The sequence below is a fragment of the Bos taurus genome, chromosome 14, assembly GCF_002263795.3.
Source record: "Bos taurus isolate L1 Dominette 01449 registration number 42190680 breed Hereford chromosome 14, ARS-UCD2.0, whole genome shotgun sequence".
In the NCBI taxonomy this organism is placed as follows: domain Eukaryota; kingdom Metazoa; phylum Chordata; class Mammalia; order Artiodactyla; family Bovidae; genus Bos; species Bos taurus.
This window is the reverse complement of record NC_037341.1, coordinates 60854263-60871726: the sequence shown is the minus strand read 5'-3', so window position 1 is coordinate 60871726 and position 17464 is coordinate 60854263. Positions and strand designations below refer to the sequence as shown.

General features: G+C 35.8%; 1 protein-coding gene across 27 annotated transcripts in view; it reads left to right on the top strand.

Annotated features, from left to right (window-relative positions):
- RIMS2 (regulating synaptic membrane exocytosis 2) overlaps positions 1-17464 on the top strand; it is a 608892-nt gene that overhangs the window by 96306 nt on the left and 495122 nt on the right. For 17 of the 27 annotated variants that reach the window (XM_025001659.2, XM_025001661.2, XM_059874465.1 and 14 more), the window contains exons 2-3: positions 8760-8792; positions 9194-9280. The exons of the other annotated variants lie outside the window; for them this stretch is intronic. In XM_025001659.2, coding sequence (XP_024857427.1) covers positions 8760-8792; positions 9194-9280 — 120 coding nt within the window. The remainder of the gene's footprint in view (positions 1-8759; positions 8793-9193; positions 9281-17464) is intronic. 27 annotated transcript variants of the gene reach the window in all.

Below are 17464 nucleotides of genomic sequence, written 5' to 3'. Positions count from 1 at the left end.
TCATCTAAGCACATATTTAACTGCATCTTGCAAATCTTGATACATTTTCATTTTCACTTTAGTTCATAAAATTTCAAATTTCTCTTGATAATTCATTGACCTTTGCATTATTTAGAAGTGTGTTAGTTTCTAGACATTTTGATTTCCCACTACAGTTCTGTTATTTATTTCTAGTTTAATTTGATTGTGAACTCAGAGCATACTATATATGACTTATGTTCTTTTAAGTTTGTTGACTAGTGTATTATGGTTTAGTATGTGGTCTGTCTTGGCGAACATCCCACTGAGCTTGAGAACAGTATGTATTCTGCTATTGGATGAAGTATTATAGAATGTCAATTATATCTATTCTACTGATGATGCTCTTCAGTTCTGCTATATCCTTGCTCATTTTCTGCCTACTGGATCTGTCAATTACTGATTGAAGTGTAACATCTTTAACTATAATAGTGGATTTGTATATTTCTTGTGCCTCTTGTATTTTGACATTCTGTGGTTAGGTTCTGCAAATTAAGGGTTATTTTGTGTTCTTGGGAAACTCACTTCTTTATCATTATGGAGTGCCCCTCTTTATCTCTGACAATTTTCATTGCTCTGATGGTGACTTTGTCTGAAACTAATGTAGATTCTCCAGCTTTCTTTTTATTACTGTTAGAATGATTTATCTTTCTTCATTCCTTACTGTGTCTACTTCAAGTGGTTTCTTATAGAAAACACATTGTTGACACTCTTTTTTGTTTTTGTTTTTGGTTAATCTACTTTGACAGTTTCTTTTAATTGGTGAATTTAGATCATCCACATTTAAAATTGACATGTCAACCCACTCCAGTATTCTTGCCTAGGAAATCCCATGGACAGAGGAGCCTGGCAGGCTACAGTCCATGGGGTTGCAAAGAGTTGGGCATGACTGAGCACGTGCACGCACATATACACACTACTTTGACAATTTCTATTTTTTAATTGGTGAATTTAGATCATCCTCATTTAAAATTATTATTGATATAATTGAGTTAATAGCTATCATATTTGTAATAGTTCCAATCATTGCCTTTGTTCTTTTGTTTACTTTTTTGGTCTTCCACTGTTTCTCTCTGGTTTGAGTTCAGCATCTTATATGATTTGATTCCATTTTCTTTCCTCACTTAACGTATTTTTTAAAAAATAATGTTTTTTAATGGTTGTTGGAGAGCTTGCTACTGATTCATAAATGAACAACTAATCCAAGCCTACTTTCAGATAACACCATACCACCTCAGGGGTAGTACAAATACTTTATAAAAGTGTATTCCTGATTTTTCCCTCTTGTACCTTAAAAATTGGTATTAGTCATTTCACTTATCCTTAAGCTATAATCATTAAAAACTGTGTTACTACTATTATTTTGAACAAACTTCTGTTAGATCAATTAAGAATAAGAAAAATAAAATATTTTTTTTTTACTCTCATTTATTCCTTTGGCAACCCATTCCAGTGTTCTTGCCTGGAGAATCCCGGGGACGGAGGAGCCTGGTGGGCTGCTGTCTATGGGGTCGCACAGAGTCGGACACGACTGAAGCGACTTACCAGAAGCAGCAGCATTCCTTCACTAATGCTCTTCCTATATTTTATATAGATGTTAGTTTCCAACTTATATCATTTTCTTCTCCCCTTTTTACATTCTTTGAAAGGCAGGTGAACTAATGACAAATTACCTAATTTTTTCCTTGTCTGAGTAGGTATATTTTTCGATTAGTTTTGAAGAATAATTTCATTGCACACAGAATTCGAGGTTAGTGGGTCATTTTTTCTTTCAACTCTTCAAATATTTTATTCCACTTTCTTCTTTCTTGCTTGGTTTTTAAAGAGAAGTCCAAAGTAATTCTTACGTTTATTTCTCTGTAGATAAGATGTTTATTTTCCTTCCAGCTTCTCAGAATTTCCTCTTTGTCTTTGGTTTTCTGCAGTTTGAGTAGCATTTGCCTAGGTGTATCTATATATATATATATATTTTTTTTTTTACTATTGATCATGCTTAGTATTCCTCATGCTTCCTAGGTCTATGGCTTGGAACCTGTCATTAATTTTGGAAAACTCTCGGTCTTTGTTACTTCAAGTATTTCTTCTGTCCCTTTCTTTCTTCTCCTTCTGACATTCCCATTGCATGTATATTATATCTTTTTTTTAATTATCCCATAGTTCGTGGACATTCTATTCCATCTTTTTTTCTTTGTCTTTCAGTTTTAGAAGTTTTTATTGGCATATTTTCAAGCTCATTTATTCTTTTTCAGCTGAGTGTAGTCTACTGATGAGTCTATCACAAACATTCTTCATTCCTGTTACAGTGTCACTAATTTCTAGAAATTCCTTTTCATTCTTTCTTAAGCAGTTTATTTCTTTGCTCACACTACTCATCTGTTCTTTTTTTAAACTTCTTATTTATTTATTTTTAATTAGAGAATAATTGCTTTACAATATTGTATTGGCTTCTGCATTAATCAGGCATAAGGATACACATGTCCCTCCCTCTTGAACCTCTCTCCCACCCTCACCCCATCCTACCCCTCTTGGTTGTCATACAGTACCATGTTGAGGATATATTTGCAAATGAAGCAATTGAAGAGGTATTAATCTCTAAAATATACAAACAGCTCATGTAGCTCAATTTCAGAAACAACCCCATCAAAAGATGGGTGGAAGATCAAAATAGACATTTCTCCAAAGAAGACATACAGATGGCTGACAAATACATGAAAATATGCTCAACATTGCTCATTATTAGAGAAATGCAAATCAAAACTATAATGACCTTCCACCTCAAATCAGTCAGAATGAGCATCATCAAAAAATCTGCAAACAATAAATGCTGGAGAGGGTGTGGAGAAAAGGGAAACTTCTTACACTATTGGTAGGAATCTGAAGACATACAGCCCCTGTGGAGAACATTATGGAGGGTCCTTAAAAAATAGAACTACCATATGACCCAAAAATCCTGTGCCTGGGCATATATCTGGAGAAAGTGAAAGTGAAAGTGAAAGTGTTAGTCACTCAGTCATGTCTGAGTCCTTGCGACCCCACTGACTGTAGCCTGCCAGGCTCCTCTGTCCATGGGATTCTCCAGGCAAGAATACTGGAGTGCTTTACCATAGGAAATCTTACCAACCCAGGGATCGAACCTGGGTCTCCTGCATTGCAGGTGGATTCTTTACCATCTGAGCCACCAGAGAAGCCCCTTATCTTGAGAAAACCATAATTTGAAGAGACACATGCACCCCAGTGTTCACTGAAGCACTATTTCCAAAAGCCAGAACATGGAAGCAACCTGCTGTTCACCAACAGATGAATGGATGAAGTTGTGATACCTATATACAATGGAATATTACTCAGGCATAAAAAGGAATGAAATTGTGCCATCTGCAGAGATGTGGATGGACCTAGATCATACAGAGTGAAGTCAGAAAGAGAAAAATATTATATGTTGCTTGTATTGGAATCTAGGTAAATGATACAGATGAACTTATTTGCAAAGAAGAAATTGACACACAGATGTAGAGAACAAGCTTAAGTAGGTTGTCTTCTTGCCTGGAGAATCCCATGGAACATTATGGAGGGTCCTTAAAAAATAGAACTACCAACAACCCAGCAATCCCATGCCTGGGCATATATCTGGAGAGGTCTTTCTTGTTTTTTGTTTTTTAATGTAATTGTTTATATCTAGAAATTTCTTGCTTAGCGCTGCTTTAGCTGCATCTAATAAAATTTGGTACATTTGTTTTGTTTTCATTTGTCTCTGAGTATTTTCTAATTTTCCTTGTATTTTCTTTTACTCATTGTTTTAAAGTGTATGTTCATTAATTTCTAAAAATTTATGATTTCTCTAGGTTTCCTTTTGTTTTCAATTTCTCACTTTATCCTCTTGTATTTTCACGCAGTTCAGTTCAATTGCTCAGTCGTGTCCGACTCTTTGTGACCCCATGGACTGCAGCACACCAGGCTTCCCTGTCCATCACCAACTCCCGGAGCTTACTTAAACTCATGTCCATTGAGTCGGTGATGCCATCCAACCATCCCTTCCTCTGTCGTCCCCTTCTCCTCCTGCCTTCAATCTTTCCCAGCATCAGGGTCTTTTCCAGTGAGTGAGTTCTTCCCATCAGGTGGCCAAAGTATTGGAGTTTCAGCGTCAGCATCAGTCCTTCCAAAGAATATTCAGGGCTGATTTCCTTCAGAATGGACTAGTTGGATCTCCTTGCTGTCCAAGGGACTCACAAGAGTCTTCTCCAACACCACAGTTCAAAAGCATCAATTCTTTGGTGCTCAGCTTTCTTTATAGTCCAACTCTCACATCCATACATGACTACTGGAAAAATCATAGCTTTGACTAGATGGACCTTTGTTGGCAAAGTAATGTCTCTTTTTTAGTATGCTGTCTAGGTTGGTCATAACTTTTCTTCCAAGGAGCAAGCGTCTTTTAATTTCATGGCTGCAATCACCATCTGCATTGATTTTGAAGCCCAATAAAATAAAGTCTATCACTATTTCCATTGTTTCCCCATCTATTTGCCATGAAGTGATGGGATTGGACACCATGATCTTAGTTTTCTGAATGTTGAGTTTTAAACCAAGTTTTTCACTCTCCTCTTTCACTTTCATCAAGAGGCACTTTAGTTCTTCACTTTCTGCTGTAAGGGTGGTGCCATCTGCATATCTGAGGATATTTCTTATATTTTAGAAGATACTTTATATGATTTCTCTATTTTAAAGTCTACTGAGACTTAATTAGTGGCCTGACGTGGTCTTTTCTGGAAAATGCCCCATTTCCACTTGAGAAGAATGTGTGTGATTTTCTTTTTGGGTGTAATAGTCTATATATGTTTGTTTGATTTAGTTGGTTTATTGTGTCTTGGTGTGGGTCTCTTTGACTTCATCTTATATGGAATATGTTGATCTTCTTGAATGTTTATATTGATGTATTTTATCAAATATGGGAAACTTTTAGCCGTTATTTCAGCAAATATTCTCTCTCTCTTCTTCTGGAATTCCTGCAACAAACCTATGTTGGTCTACTTAATGGTGTCCCATAGTTCCCTTAGACTCTCTTTTCTTCAATCTGTTTTCTTTCTGTTCTTCAGATTCAGTGCATTTTATTGTTACATTTTCAAGTTTGCTGATTATTTCTGTTCCCTCTTGAAATCTGCCTTTGCATTCTTCTAGTGAATTTTTCATGTCACTTTTTGTACTTTTTTTGGGAAGGGGGAAATTTGTCTGGTCTAAAATTTGATACAAGGCAGATTGACAGGAGAAAAAAAATTTGTTTGCACAGAGGTCACATAGAAATGAAACCCTTAAAGTGACCAAGTCAGGCTGTTTATATATTCATTTTACACAAAGACAGTTATTTTTGACAAGTTAACATAAGGGCTTTACTTGTAGTGGCAGACCAATGAAGAAGTCACACAGATTTTTTCATACAACTTTCTTTTGCCTTGAATGTCCTAATTCTGTTGGTGAGTATGTTTTCTGTACTTTGGGTATGGGGGAATACCTTCATACTGGAGATTTCTTTCTTACTTTCGGGGGAAAGAGAATGATCAGAGTATTATTTTTCTCTCAGTATCACTTTTTTCTCATTGTTTGTCAAGTAGCTTTAATTCAAAATAATCTATATGCCATTGTGCATATCTTGGGGCAGTCTGCTCTCAGTCAGGAAACTGGTCGTATTAATATAAATATGTGGTAAGTCTGGAAATCATATTTCCCCCTTCACTAATTTTTGTTACTTTCTGTTATTGTTTTTATTTAATTTTATTCCTTTTTGTTGTAGGCTGTGTCTTTCTGAGGATCAGGCTTGTGTTATAAACTTGAGATCTTCTCAGTCTTTTCTGAATTTGCCCCTTTCACTGGACAAGTGTAGTGACTTTCTGTTTTTTCTCATGTATGCAGTTACTTTAAGTTTCTTTAAAGTCTGGCTCCCAAAGCAGGGAGGAATTGAAAAATGAAAGTTGTGGGGAAAATGCACTGGTCCTTTATTTTTTTATTTTTTTTAAATTTAATTTTATTTTTAAACTTTACAATATTGTATTGGTTTTGCCAAACATTGAAATGAATCCGCCACAGGTATACATGTGTTCCCCATCCTGAACCCTCCTCCCTCCCCATACCATCCCTCTGGGTCATCCCAGTGCACCAGCCCCAAGCATCCAGTATCGTGCATCGAACCTGGACTGGCGACTCGTTCCATATATGATATTATACGTATTTCAATGCCATTCTCCCAAATCATCCCACCCTCTCCCTCTCCCACAGAGTCCAAAAGACTGTTCTATACATCAGTGTCTCTTTTGCTGTCTTGTATACAGGGTTATTGTTATCATCTTTCTAAATTCCATATATATGCGTTAGTATACTGTATTGGTGTTTTTCTTTCTGACTTACTTCACTCTGTAAGGATTGTTAAAGAGAGTAGAGAGCTCTGGGAGTATTTCAAAAAAATATTTTTTCCCCCGCTCCTGCTGCTGGATGCTGGAGGAAATTTTTCTCTGATCTTCACAGTGAGCAGCTGGTAGGGCTTTGTGGAAGTATGGTGGTATGCCTAAAACTTGGACTCCTTGGAATTTTAAACTTTTTATCTAGTCCAAGGAGAGTCTCTAACGGTTGGTCAATTATGTTAAAAGTCTTCCAAAAGACACTGGCCCCGTGTGTGGGCCTCTGCTCCTGGGCTTGTACTATTGGTAAACACTAAATAGCCTGTCCCCATTTGTCAGTTTTTCTAGTTTTCAGTTTGCCCACTCCAAAATTGTTTGAGTTAAGAAGAGTTGTTGATTTTCAATCTGTTCAGCATTTTTACTTGCAAGGATGGGAGTGATGATTTCCAAGCTATTTATATATTTTATTGGAAACTGGAAGCCCCTCATATAGTTTCTGGAATGCAGGAATGTGGGAGTTTATTGTTAATAATGTTAAGGTACTGTCCAAGACATATATAATTACTTTTCCATATTACCAGTGCTTAAACTATTATCTCAGCATGAATTTTAAGTGTGGTCAGATACTCTTGAGGTTTGATTTCATCTAATATATTGGACAAAAGAAGGATAATTTTATATTCTTGATTGTATTTAAAGATGATAAATATTTATACTGCTATGCTTGTGATACGTATTTTATTTGGGAAGCTGATGCAAATGTTTATATATTTCACGTATATTTTACAAAGCCCATAAACAATTTCTGAATTGGTAATTTACATTTTTGTGTCTGTTAATTATTTCAACTTACATTTTAAAATTAGAAACTGATTTATAATTAATGTAAATTTATGATAAAAACATTTATCACTAATTAAGAGCAAATATGATTTCTTATAGAGAATCACCTAGGATGTCTTCAGATATCTTCTTCTCTTTCATGAACTTATTTTAATGTTTTTGTTTTTAACATACATATTATTTGATGAAGGATAATCTTGAATTGTTCTCCATTTTGATAAGCTGGTTTGGTAAATTTTTTATATAGGACCTATTTTGTTCTAAAACATTAAGAGATTTTTATGTCTTATTCTCAAAGAAATACAATGATAAGTTTTCTAGATAGATTGTCACTATAGTTTGCTTGTATTTGTTTGCTTATATATTTGGTGCTAAATATAATCCTTTATTAATATTCCATTATATCTCTGTTTAAATACTAAATGATGTCGCCTTAGATCTAGGCTAAAACTGTTGTACTTTTTGAAGTTTATGCAGAGAACAGAAGATATTCTTTTTAGTTAATAGAGATATATAAATACCAATTATATTCATTGAGACACAAAAATGTATAAGGGTATACCCTTTCATTAAATCATTAGATCATTTAAAATAAAAACACTCTGGAAAAAATCAGTTTAATTTTAAAAAAGAATTTAATTTACAGTGTTAATATAGTTTCCTAATGAAAGTCCTAGATTCTGGGGATCCATTTTAGTTACCAATCCTTAGTCTTTCTTTGGGAAAGTAAAACTAATCAACTGATCACTTATCACAGGTTTACCTCTCAGGACCAGTCCCAGGCAAAGTGTGGGAACCACATTTCAGAGGCATCTCTATCCTTGTGTTTTAGCTTTCTCTACTTTTAAATGTCCAGCTAAACAGTGAAGCATTGAGTTGATTACAGGGTAAATGCATTTTCAGTCTTTTATAGTTTTATGAATAATTTACTTTAGCTTATGAATATTTTAAATTTAATACACATAATTATCTTAGTAACTATTTTTAGGTATATTGGATGCATAACTCCCCAACTTCTTTATCTGCTCCTTTGTGAAGTAAATAAATCCATTTGGAGGCTTTAAAAATACATTTATAAAACTTTACATTTTATTTAAAACATTTATACCTTTACTTCAATTATATTAAGGAAGAAATTTTAAAATAAAGAGGAAATCTGTTCATCTTCAGTAGACCAAATGTAACTATTTAATATAATACTTTAAATGCTTCAGTTTCAATATTAATACAAGTATGCAGAAAATTTGAGGACAAATCATGGAATCATTAAGACAGCAGAAGAATTTTAATATTAGCCCTCTAATAAAACAAACGATTCAACTTTTCCTTTTGTGTCATATTAATTCAAATTCAAATATATGGCATAATTCAAATATATGGTATAATTCAAATATATGGCAAAGCATTAAGCTTTTCTATGTAACAGACCTCATTTTTCATTTTTATCTGACCACAGATCTGTAGATAGAAATTTCTTCCTAGTACAGTGCACTCAGTTGTGCAAACTTATCTTTTTAGGGTCAAAGAAGAACACAAACCACAGACGACACAGTAAGTAAACGTATTTAAGAGTTCAGTAGGCTTGACTTCTGTACCTTTGCCACATTCTGCTTTCTGCGCCTTGGATGGTATTAGCTCACACTAATACTGGATAGGCTGCAGCTAGTGTGTCTGCTTTCTGACCCTCTGGCTTGTAAGAGAGCTGCCTGCAGCTTCTTACTTCATCCTTACACTGACTAGATGTAGTTTTTTGCTGCCTGCTTGTGGACTGATTAAGTGTTCAAACTTAATTTCCCTATATTCTGACTGCCTGGATGATAACTGAAGCTCATATTTCCATTGGCTGTAGCTTCTGTGCCTGTGTATTTTTATTAGTATGGATAAGAAAACATATTCCTACAGTTGTTTTATTCATTTGGTTATTCAGTCACATTATTTGCTTATTTAAACAGGTGGTTTCCCTTTAGTGGGATCACTGAACTGGTAAATAACGTTCTTCAGCCCCAGCAAAAACAACAAAATGAAAAGGAGCCCCAGACGTAAGTAAGCTGATCTGTACAGACTAAATATTATCTCTGATAGCATAACATACTGAAGAGTAGGTATTAAAATACAGCCCTCGAAATAGCATTCCTCAGAAGTGAACATTGTTAGATTATGAAGATGATATTTTCACCTTTTATGCTTCATATTCCATGGAAATATTAAAAGAAAACAGGGTAATTTATAGGGTAGTAAGAATAAAGAGGTAATTCTCTCCCCAACTTTAATATAAATTACATTATCTGTATTTATCCAGTAAAATATTATCTCCAATAATGCAATATATTCCAAAGCATGTTTCATTCAAAAATAATTCCTGAAGACATAAGATGTATTTACCACCACCTCCCCGCTCCCCCACCCCTGCCCACAGCCCCTGATTCAATCTTTGTTCAAGTTTATACAGGTGTTTTTTTTTAAAGGCTAGGAGAATTTCTTTATTGTAATACTTCTGAGTGTCTAAATATGCTACAAAGGTGTTAGTTAGAATATATAATCTTAATTAAATTTCTGTGACCACTAAGTCCTGTTTTCACTGAACATTTCATTAGATTATGAAACATAATTTGGGAAATGCAGCAATTTATTCTCACATCGGTCTGAAACATTAAAATATGTCAATTCCATTTATTTCAGTTATTTCTAGATTGAAACACATTCTTTAAAAAGTTGTTCATACTTGTATCTTTTTAACTTTGTGCAAGAAATATTATTTATGTTGTAAAGTGGAAGTTACTCGGAGAATGTGAGAAAGATTGTGTAGATATAAGTTCCACTCTCCCCATGATAATTGCCATCTTACTCAGAAATGCTGTTACCAGTCAGCCTCTGTGCTTTCCAAAAGTAGGAATTATGTTTGTGGAGAAGATGGTTTGGCTGTAGGAATGGGCAGGTTGAAAAGTGACACGAGCTTTAGGAGAATAGCTACCAGGAACCTTAAGATGAAACATTCAGAAAAACATTAGTATTTTTGCCTTTAATCCAAACTAGAAGGTAATGTCTTTTTGTTTTGCTATTGTTGAGGGTACTCCCTCATCCATTTTGTGTTCTCTTGTATGCATTTTATTTTAAATTTTGTCAGTGTTTCAGTTTCAGTTGAAGTAGATAACTGTATTGTGATATGCTCCTCCTAATAGTTGATAATGTAGATGTATAGTTGAGACTGTTGCTATATTTAAGCCAGTTGAAATCAAGACCTGTGTTTGTCTTGTCTACATTTTATCTTTGACATCTAGCAGAATGCCTGACCCACAGTAAGAACTCAATAAATGTGTCTTCACAACTGATTTTATATGTTTTATTCTCTTACAAGAATAATGTGTTCCAAGGGATAGAAATAATATCTTTAATCAGCAAAAATAGTGTTAAAATTGCACAAAATATTATTGTTTTGCTCATTTTTCTCTAAGGCACTGAAACATGGTAACAGAGTAAAATCAATAGCAAAGTATAATTAGATGCAACTTTGTCTCAATTTAAAATGATGTCAGTTATGTATCTTCTTTGTATGTTTTAGAAAATAATCAAGATTAAATTACATTATTTAGTAGATTACAGTAGATATTAAATAAAATAGATATTTTGTTAGTAAACTTAAGAAGTGATTTCTAATTACTGAAACAAAATAACATTTGATTGGCATAAGCAAAGAGATCAAGGCATATTTGAAATGAAATAGCTTTATTTCAAAATAAAAATAATACAATTTGCTTTGATTTTTGGCTAGGAATATTTTAGGAGAAGAGACTAGTACTTTGTGATGTTTTAAAAATTAATTTTATATTAATAAATATTATTTCCATTAAAGTTTTTTGGACAACTAATTCATTTTCCTTGTTCTGTGACCTATACAGTTTTAAAAAATCAGAACTAATAGGTTCTCTTACATCTCTTCATCTTACAGTCTTATTGTGCTAAAGATTTCTGATACATAAGTTTTTAGTAGCTTTCCTTTTATCTTTCTGATCTACAGATGAGGGTTTCTTCTGAATCTTCTTTAATTCATCTTCTTTTCAATCAGAGTCTAGGATTTCTTATTTCCAAATCATCTCAAGGTTTCTCTCTTTGACTACCATTTGAGTGGGATAGCATCCAATCTGCTTGTTCACTTATCTATTAAATTATTTTGGAGCATTGTATTCTAGGTATTCATTTTAATTTATAAATGTCAGAAAGTACAACTTATGCTTTTCATATTTTGTATAAACATTTCACAGTAGAATAAGTAAGTATTCTCTCAGTATTGAAAATCTAATATTTCCTGAATAGTAATTTCATTTTAATGAATTCCTGTAAATCCCATGTTGTGATTATTTAAAAGTTTAATGATGTAGGTTCTTTGAAGTCCATAATTTTGAAGCTTGTTTATTTCATAGATGTTTTTAAAAAATGTAACAGGAATGTAATTTTGGATTTTGAATGTAATATAATTTTGATTTGGGTATTTCATGTGAAAATGTAGGTATAAGTATAATAATGTATCCAACTTTGACTTTCCATAAATATTAAAGTATAGAAATTGGATTGAGCTGATTTTCAGTTGTCAGTTCATTCAGCCTTTGCAGAAATTGCCTAATATACAAATTAAGTAATTTTAAATTCTTTCTTTCACTACTTTTTTGGTTTAACATCAAAATGTAATTATCTGTAAGGCAATGTAATATACATTATATGTAGAGTGTAAAACAAGTCTTTGAATAATTATAAAGGGTATACTCAGAAAAAATATAAATGATTTTTAATGCAACTGTTATTTTAACTTGGTGCTCCCAATATGTAACTTAGTATCAAAGATACAAATAAACTAACCAATTGGATTAGTTTGACTTTGAACCATCGTGTTTTATTCAGGTTGTGACATGGTAAATAATAAATGTACTTTTGAAATAGTAGGAAAAAAAATGGTAAGGGGAAGAATTTTTTAAGCTTAGGGAACATGACAGGTGAAAGTTTTAGTAGCGAAGGGTTTGAGAGACACAAAGAAGACTAGTGTGGCTGGAATATAGTGGACAAGAGGGAATGCGAGACCAGGTGTAGAACTCAGACAGGGCAGTGTTCTTCCGGAGAGTGAGAAGGAGTTTAGATCTGAATCTCAGTATAAAGGGAACATACTGAACAATTTTAGACATCAGAGTGATATGATTTAATTTATGTATAAAAATCAATCTGGCTGTTCTATGGATAGCGTGCGTGAGGATGGAGGTTGAGAGAGTAGCGAGGAGGCTTTTGTGGAGGACTTGGCTAGAGATTATGATGGCTTGGACCAGGTTGATTACACTGAAGAGGGAGGGAAGTGGATTAGAGGTATATTTGGGGGTTGAAATGATGTAATTTGTTAGTGGAGTAGATTTAGAGGAAGTTAGTAAGGAAGATTAAAGAACCAAAGAGGACTGCCAGATTTCTGACTGGAAGAATTTATTGGGTGGTGATACCATTTACTATGATCAACAAGCAGAAAGGGTGAACTGGTTAGAAGTAGAAATTAAAGCTGAAGTTTTAAATTTTAAAAGTCTAAGATGCTAATAAGTCAACCAACTTTAAAGGAACGATATGGATTAACTGGAGATAAAACTTCTGGAGTTGTCGGTATGGTGTATAAAGCTTGAAGAGTAGAGAAGCTGACCCAGTGAGAGAGTGTGTGATGAAGAGCAGATAAGAATGTCCAAGACTGATGAGCCCAGAACAACTCAGGTTACTAGGAGTCCAGGGGTAAAAGGACTATGGTTCCTGCTCTCAAAGGTTTGACCTTCAAACATGCTGATAAGTAATGAAAAACAATATTGTGGAGACTTCTGGTTTCCTCCCTGATATACAAAGAATTTGGAAGCTGTCATTCCTATCCTTACAAGAAAAGAGCTGGATAAACCGAACAAACTGAAAATCAACTCTTCTTTGATCCATCAGAAAAGTGAGGTCACGGGACAAATGAGTGCCCTGACAACTGAAAGGAGAGGTAAATAGAGAGAATTTCTAGGAGTAGAACCCACTGGGGCCAAGAACTGGTAGGAAGTTGTTGAAATACGGAAAGCTGAGTGTAGACTAACTTAGGAGTTAAAGATTCCTGGAAGTCCAGCCTTCAGGGAGCCCCCACCCTAGATTTATGAGTTTTACTTCCAAGAAAGTAAAAGTGAAAGTTGCTCAGTTGTGTCTGACTCTTTGTGAGTCCATGGACTATACAGTCCCTGGAGTTCTCCAGGCCAGAATACTTGAATGGGTAGCCACTCTTTCTTCAGGGGATCTTCCCAACCTAGGAATGGAACCCATTGCATTGCAGGCAGATTCTTTACCAGCTGAGCCACCAGGGAAGCCCAAGAATATTGGAGTGGGTAGCCTATCCCTTCACCAGTGGATCTTCCCTTCCCAGGAGTTGAACTTGGGTCTCCTGCATTGCAGGTGGATTCCTTACCAGCTGAGCTACCAGGGAAGCCCAAGAAAGTGAAAGTTGCTCAGTTGTGTCCCATTCTTTGTGAGTCCGTGGACTATATATATATAGTCCATGGGATTCTCCAGGCCAGAATACTGGAGTGGGTAGCTGTTCCTTCTCCAGGGAATCTTCCCAACCCAGGGATCGAACCCAGTTCTCCTGCATTGCAGGTGGATTCTTTACCAGCTGAGCCACCAGGGAAGCCGTCCATGAGCTCTACCAAATTCTCAAGCTCAGTGAAAAATTCTCTCTTACTTCCAGCAATGGATGGGATAAGCAACCATTTTTGACATATTCCAAGAGATTTTCATTCTGAAAGGAAACTACTTAACCAGAGCCCAACCAACATGAGAGTAGAGAAATAACCTAATTACAGTCCTCTCTAACCTTCCTGTTTCTCCAAAAGGGGAAAAAAAGCTGAGAAGCATTTGTGACAGTCATAGACCAGGGGCAGTAGCCCCTGAAAAAATTTAAGACTTACTTATGGGATTCTAGAATTCTTCTCTTCCCCGTGGCAGTTTAGCAATCCAGGCTGCTTCCCTCTTGTTGGCAAGCCAATTAGAACTCATAGCTATTAGGTTTGCTGCATCTGAGCAAGAGAGAGAGAAGGGAGAACTCACATTCATTCTTAATTATGTAAAACAGGAAGTGTGGTAGGTTACCTTTACTCACAGTTCATTGCCCAAAGCTTGTTACAAGGCTCTTAACTAACTGCAAGGAAATCTAGAAGGTCCATGTCCTCATGAAGAGAGGCAACTCTGTTTATAGTGAGCACTAGTAACATCGACTGCTTCCCAGGTGACTAAGTGGGTAAAGAATCCACCTGCAATGCAGGAGATGCAGAAACACAGGTTTGATACCTGGGTCAGGAAGATCCCCTGGAGAAAGAAATGCCAACCTACTCCAGTATTCTTGCCTGGAGAATCCCATGGACAGAGGAGCCTGGGGGGCTATAGTCCATGCGGTTGCAAAAGAGTCAGCTACAATTAAAGTGATTGAACCCACACAGTAATATCAACTGCAGTTAGGTTTTGTTTGATTCTCATTTATTGCAATGAGGTGTTAATTTCTGCATGCCAAAAGATAAAAACTTGCCAAAAGAATGCTGCTGTAGCAAAGATAACTCCAGTCCCCACTCTTAGTTCTCTTGGTTCTTCTGAAACTGCTGTAATGACTCGAGATCAAGGTCTGATTTGTACAGTACTGAAAGTTAAGGTTAATAATGTGAAGAAAATTCAAATACAGAAGTATCCTCTCACAGAAAGGAAATTAATGGTATGTAGTGTTTCAAGGAGTACCCCTACAATTTTGTCAGTGGGATTACAAGGAGATTTTTTTTGCATTCTCCTAGGCAGCAGGAGCCTGGCGGGCTACAGCCCCCAGGGTCGCAAAGAGTCAGACACAACTGAGGCTGCACACATGCAGGTGGCAGTGAAAGGAGATTAAAAATGGGTTAACAGTGAAAGTATATGAAAGCATACTGAGGACATTAGAGATTCCAAGGAACAATAATAAAGAAGATAGTTAACAAAGTAATTTTTAAAGGAGGAACAGAGATACTAGAAAATCATTCTTCTGTTCTTGGATGGAAGCTGTCTACTTTGGTGTGTTATCTGCTTGATCCAAGAGTTGGTTAGCTCTTTCTCTTCAAAGACTATTTCTGGGAGATTCTTAAGACTCTTATTTAAGGTCTCCTGACAGAGCAAATTTCCAACAGTTCATGCAAAATTGTTTGTGTCTTTTTAGTTGTGAAACGTGAGTCTAAGGATCAACATTTTTGAGGCTTTTGCTGAAGTGCTAATTGTTAATGTGACTTATTACAGTCTTTTCCATCATAACCCTGAGGTAGTTTTTCTCTGCTTTCTCTTTAGAAGGCGAAATCTGTAGATTTCATGTCATAGAGTGTCCCTTAGAAGGAGAAGGCAATGGCAACCCACTCCAGTACTCTTGCCTGGCAAATCCCATGGACGGAGGAGCCTGGTAGGCTGCAGTCCATGGGGTCGCTAGGAGTCAGACACGACTGAACGACTTCACTTTCACTTTTCACTTTCATGCATTGGAGAAGGAAATGGCAACCCACTCCAATGTTCTTGCCTGGGGAATCCCAGGGACAGAGGAGCCTGGTGGGCTTCTGTCTATGGGGTCACAAAGAGTCGGACACGACTGAAGTGACTTAGCAGTAGAAGGATGTTTTGGAAATCCTGCTTATACCTGTTGTTGATAAGACTAAGTGTATAACCTGATCCCTTTGCTTAATCATGTTAACTTGCAGTAGGGCTGATTTTAGGGTCAAAAGTGAAATTTCTTAATGTGTGGGCAGCTTACTATTAAGTTATATAAGAAAGTCGATGGACCTGCCTCAAAATTGATTTTATTCTTTGGAAGGCTAATGACAATGGAAATTGAAGGGTCATTGAAAGTATTGTTAATTTTACTTAAAAACCTGGAGAAGGCAATGGCAACCCACTCTAGTACTCTTGCCTGGAGAATCTCATGGACGGGGAGCCCGGTGAGCTACGGTCTGGTCCATGGGGTCCCAAAGAGTCGGACACAACTGAGTGACTTCACTTTCACTTAATTAAAAAAATTCTACTTGTATTTTTTTAAAGATTGAGGATGATATGGACAAAGATGTTTTCTTGTAAGCTATTGATACTTGACTAATCAAAGCAGTTGACCGAACTTGTGACATAGTGAAAGCAGTTTCTCCACATAAATATGTTTCCAGGTCCAGCATAGATATTCTTCAACCTGAGTGGTCTAAAATTGACTACATCTGTCATGTACCTTAGGTTAGAACCACCTTAAATTCCTTTTGGCTCAAAGCAAAAAAAAAAGAAGTCAATAAATAAAGAAAAATGGTGATGATCACTTGTTCACACAGTGCATTTAGAAAAATTGATAAAAGTACCAAAGTGCTTATTGCCAAGTAAAGTTTTTATTAAAACATAGTATATGTAGTGATAAGTGCATAGTTTGAAAATATATAGCTCACTGAATTGCCAGACAGTGAATATATCTGGAAACCATCACTGAATGCAAAAAGCAGAACATTGCCATACTTCCAGGATCTCTTTCTCATGCTCTCTTCCATGGAGGACTCTCTCTCACCCCTGGGAGTGACTTTTTAACTTGAATTTTTTTTAACACCACGTGATATTTTGCATATTTATATTTAGACTTCAAACAAATAGAATCATATGGTATATTGTGTCTATAATATTTTGTTTAATGTGTTTGTGAGATCCATTCATATGATTGCATCTAGTTGCATTTCATTCATTCTCATGACTGTATGGCACTCTAGTATTTGGATATACTGCAATTTATTTATGTTTTACTATTTCTGTGCAGTGGGGTTGTTTCCAATTTTTGGCTGTGAATAGTGCTGTGATATCGGAGAAGGCAATGGCACCCCGCTCCAGTACTCTTGCCTGGAAAATCCCATGGACGGAGGAGCCTGGTAGGCTGCAGTCCATGGGGTCGCTAAGAGTTGGACATGACTGAGCGACTTCACTTTCACTTTTCACTTTCATGCATTGGAGAAGGAAATGGCAGCCCACTCCAGTGTTCTTGCCTGGAGAATCCCAGGGATGGAGGAACCTGGTGGGCTGCCGTCTCTGGGGTCACACAGAGTCGGACATGACTGAAGCGACTTAGCAGAAGCAGCAGCAGTGCTGTGATATACATTCTGATGCCAGTATTTCTCATATTATTTGGAAAATTTTTCAGTTATTTGGAACAGTGAAGTACTTCA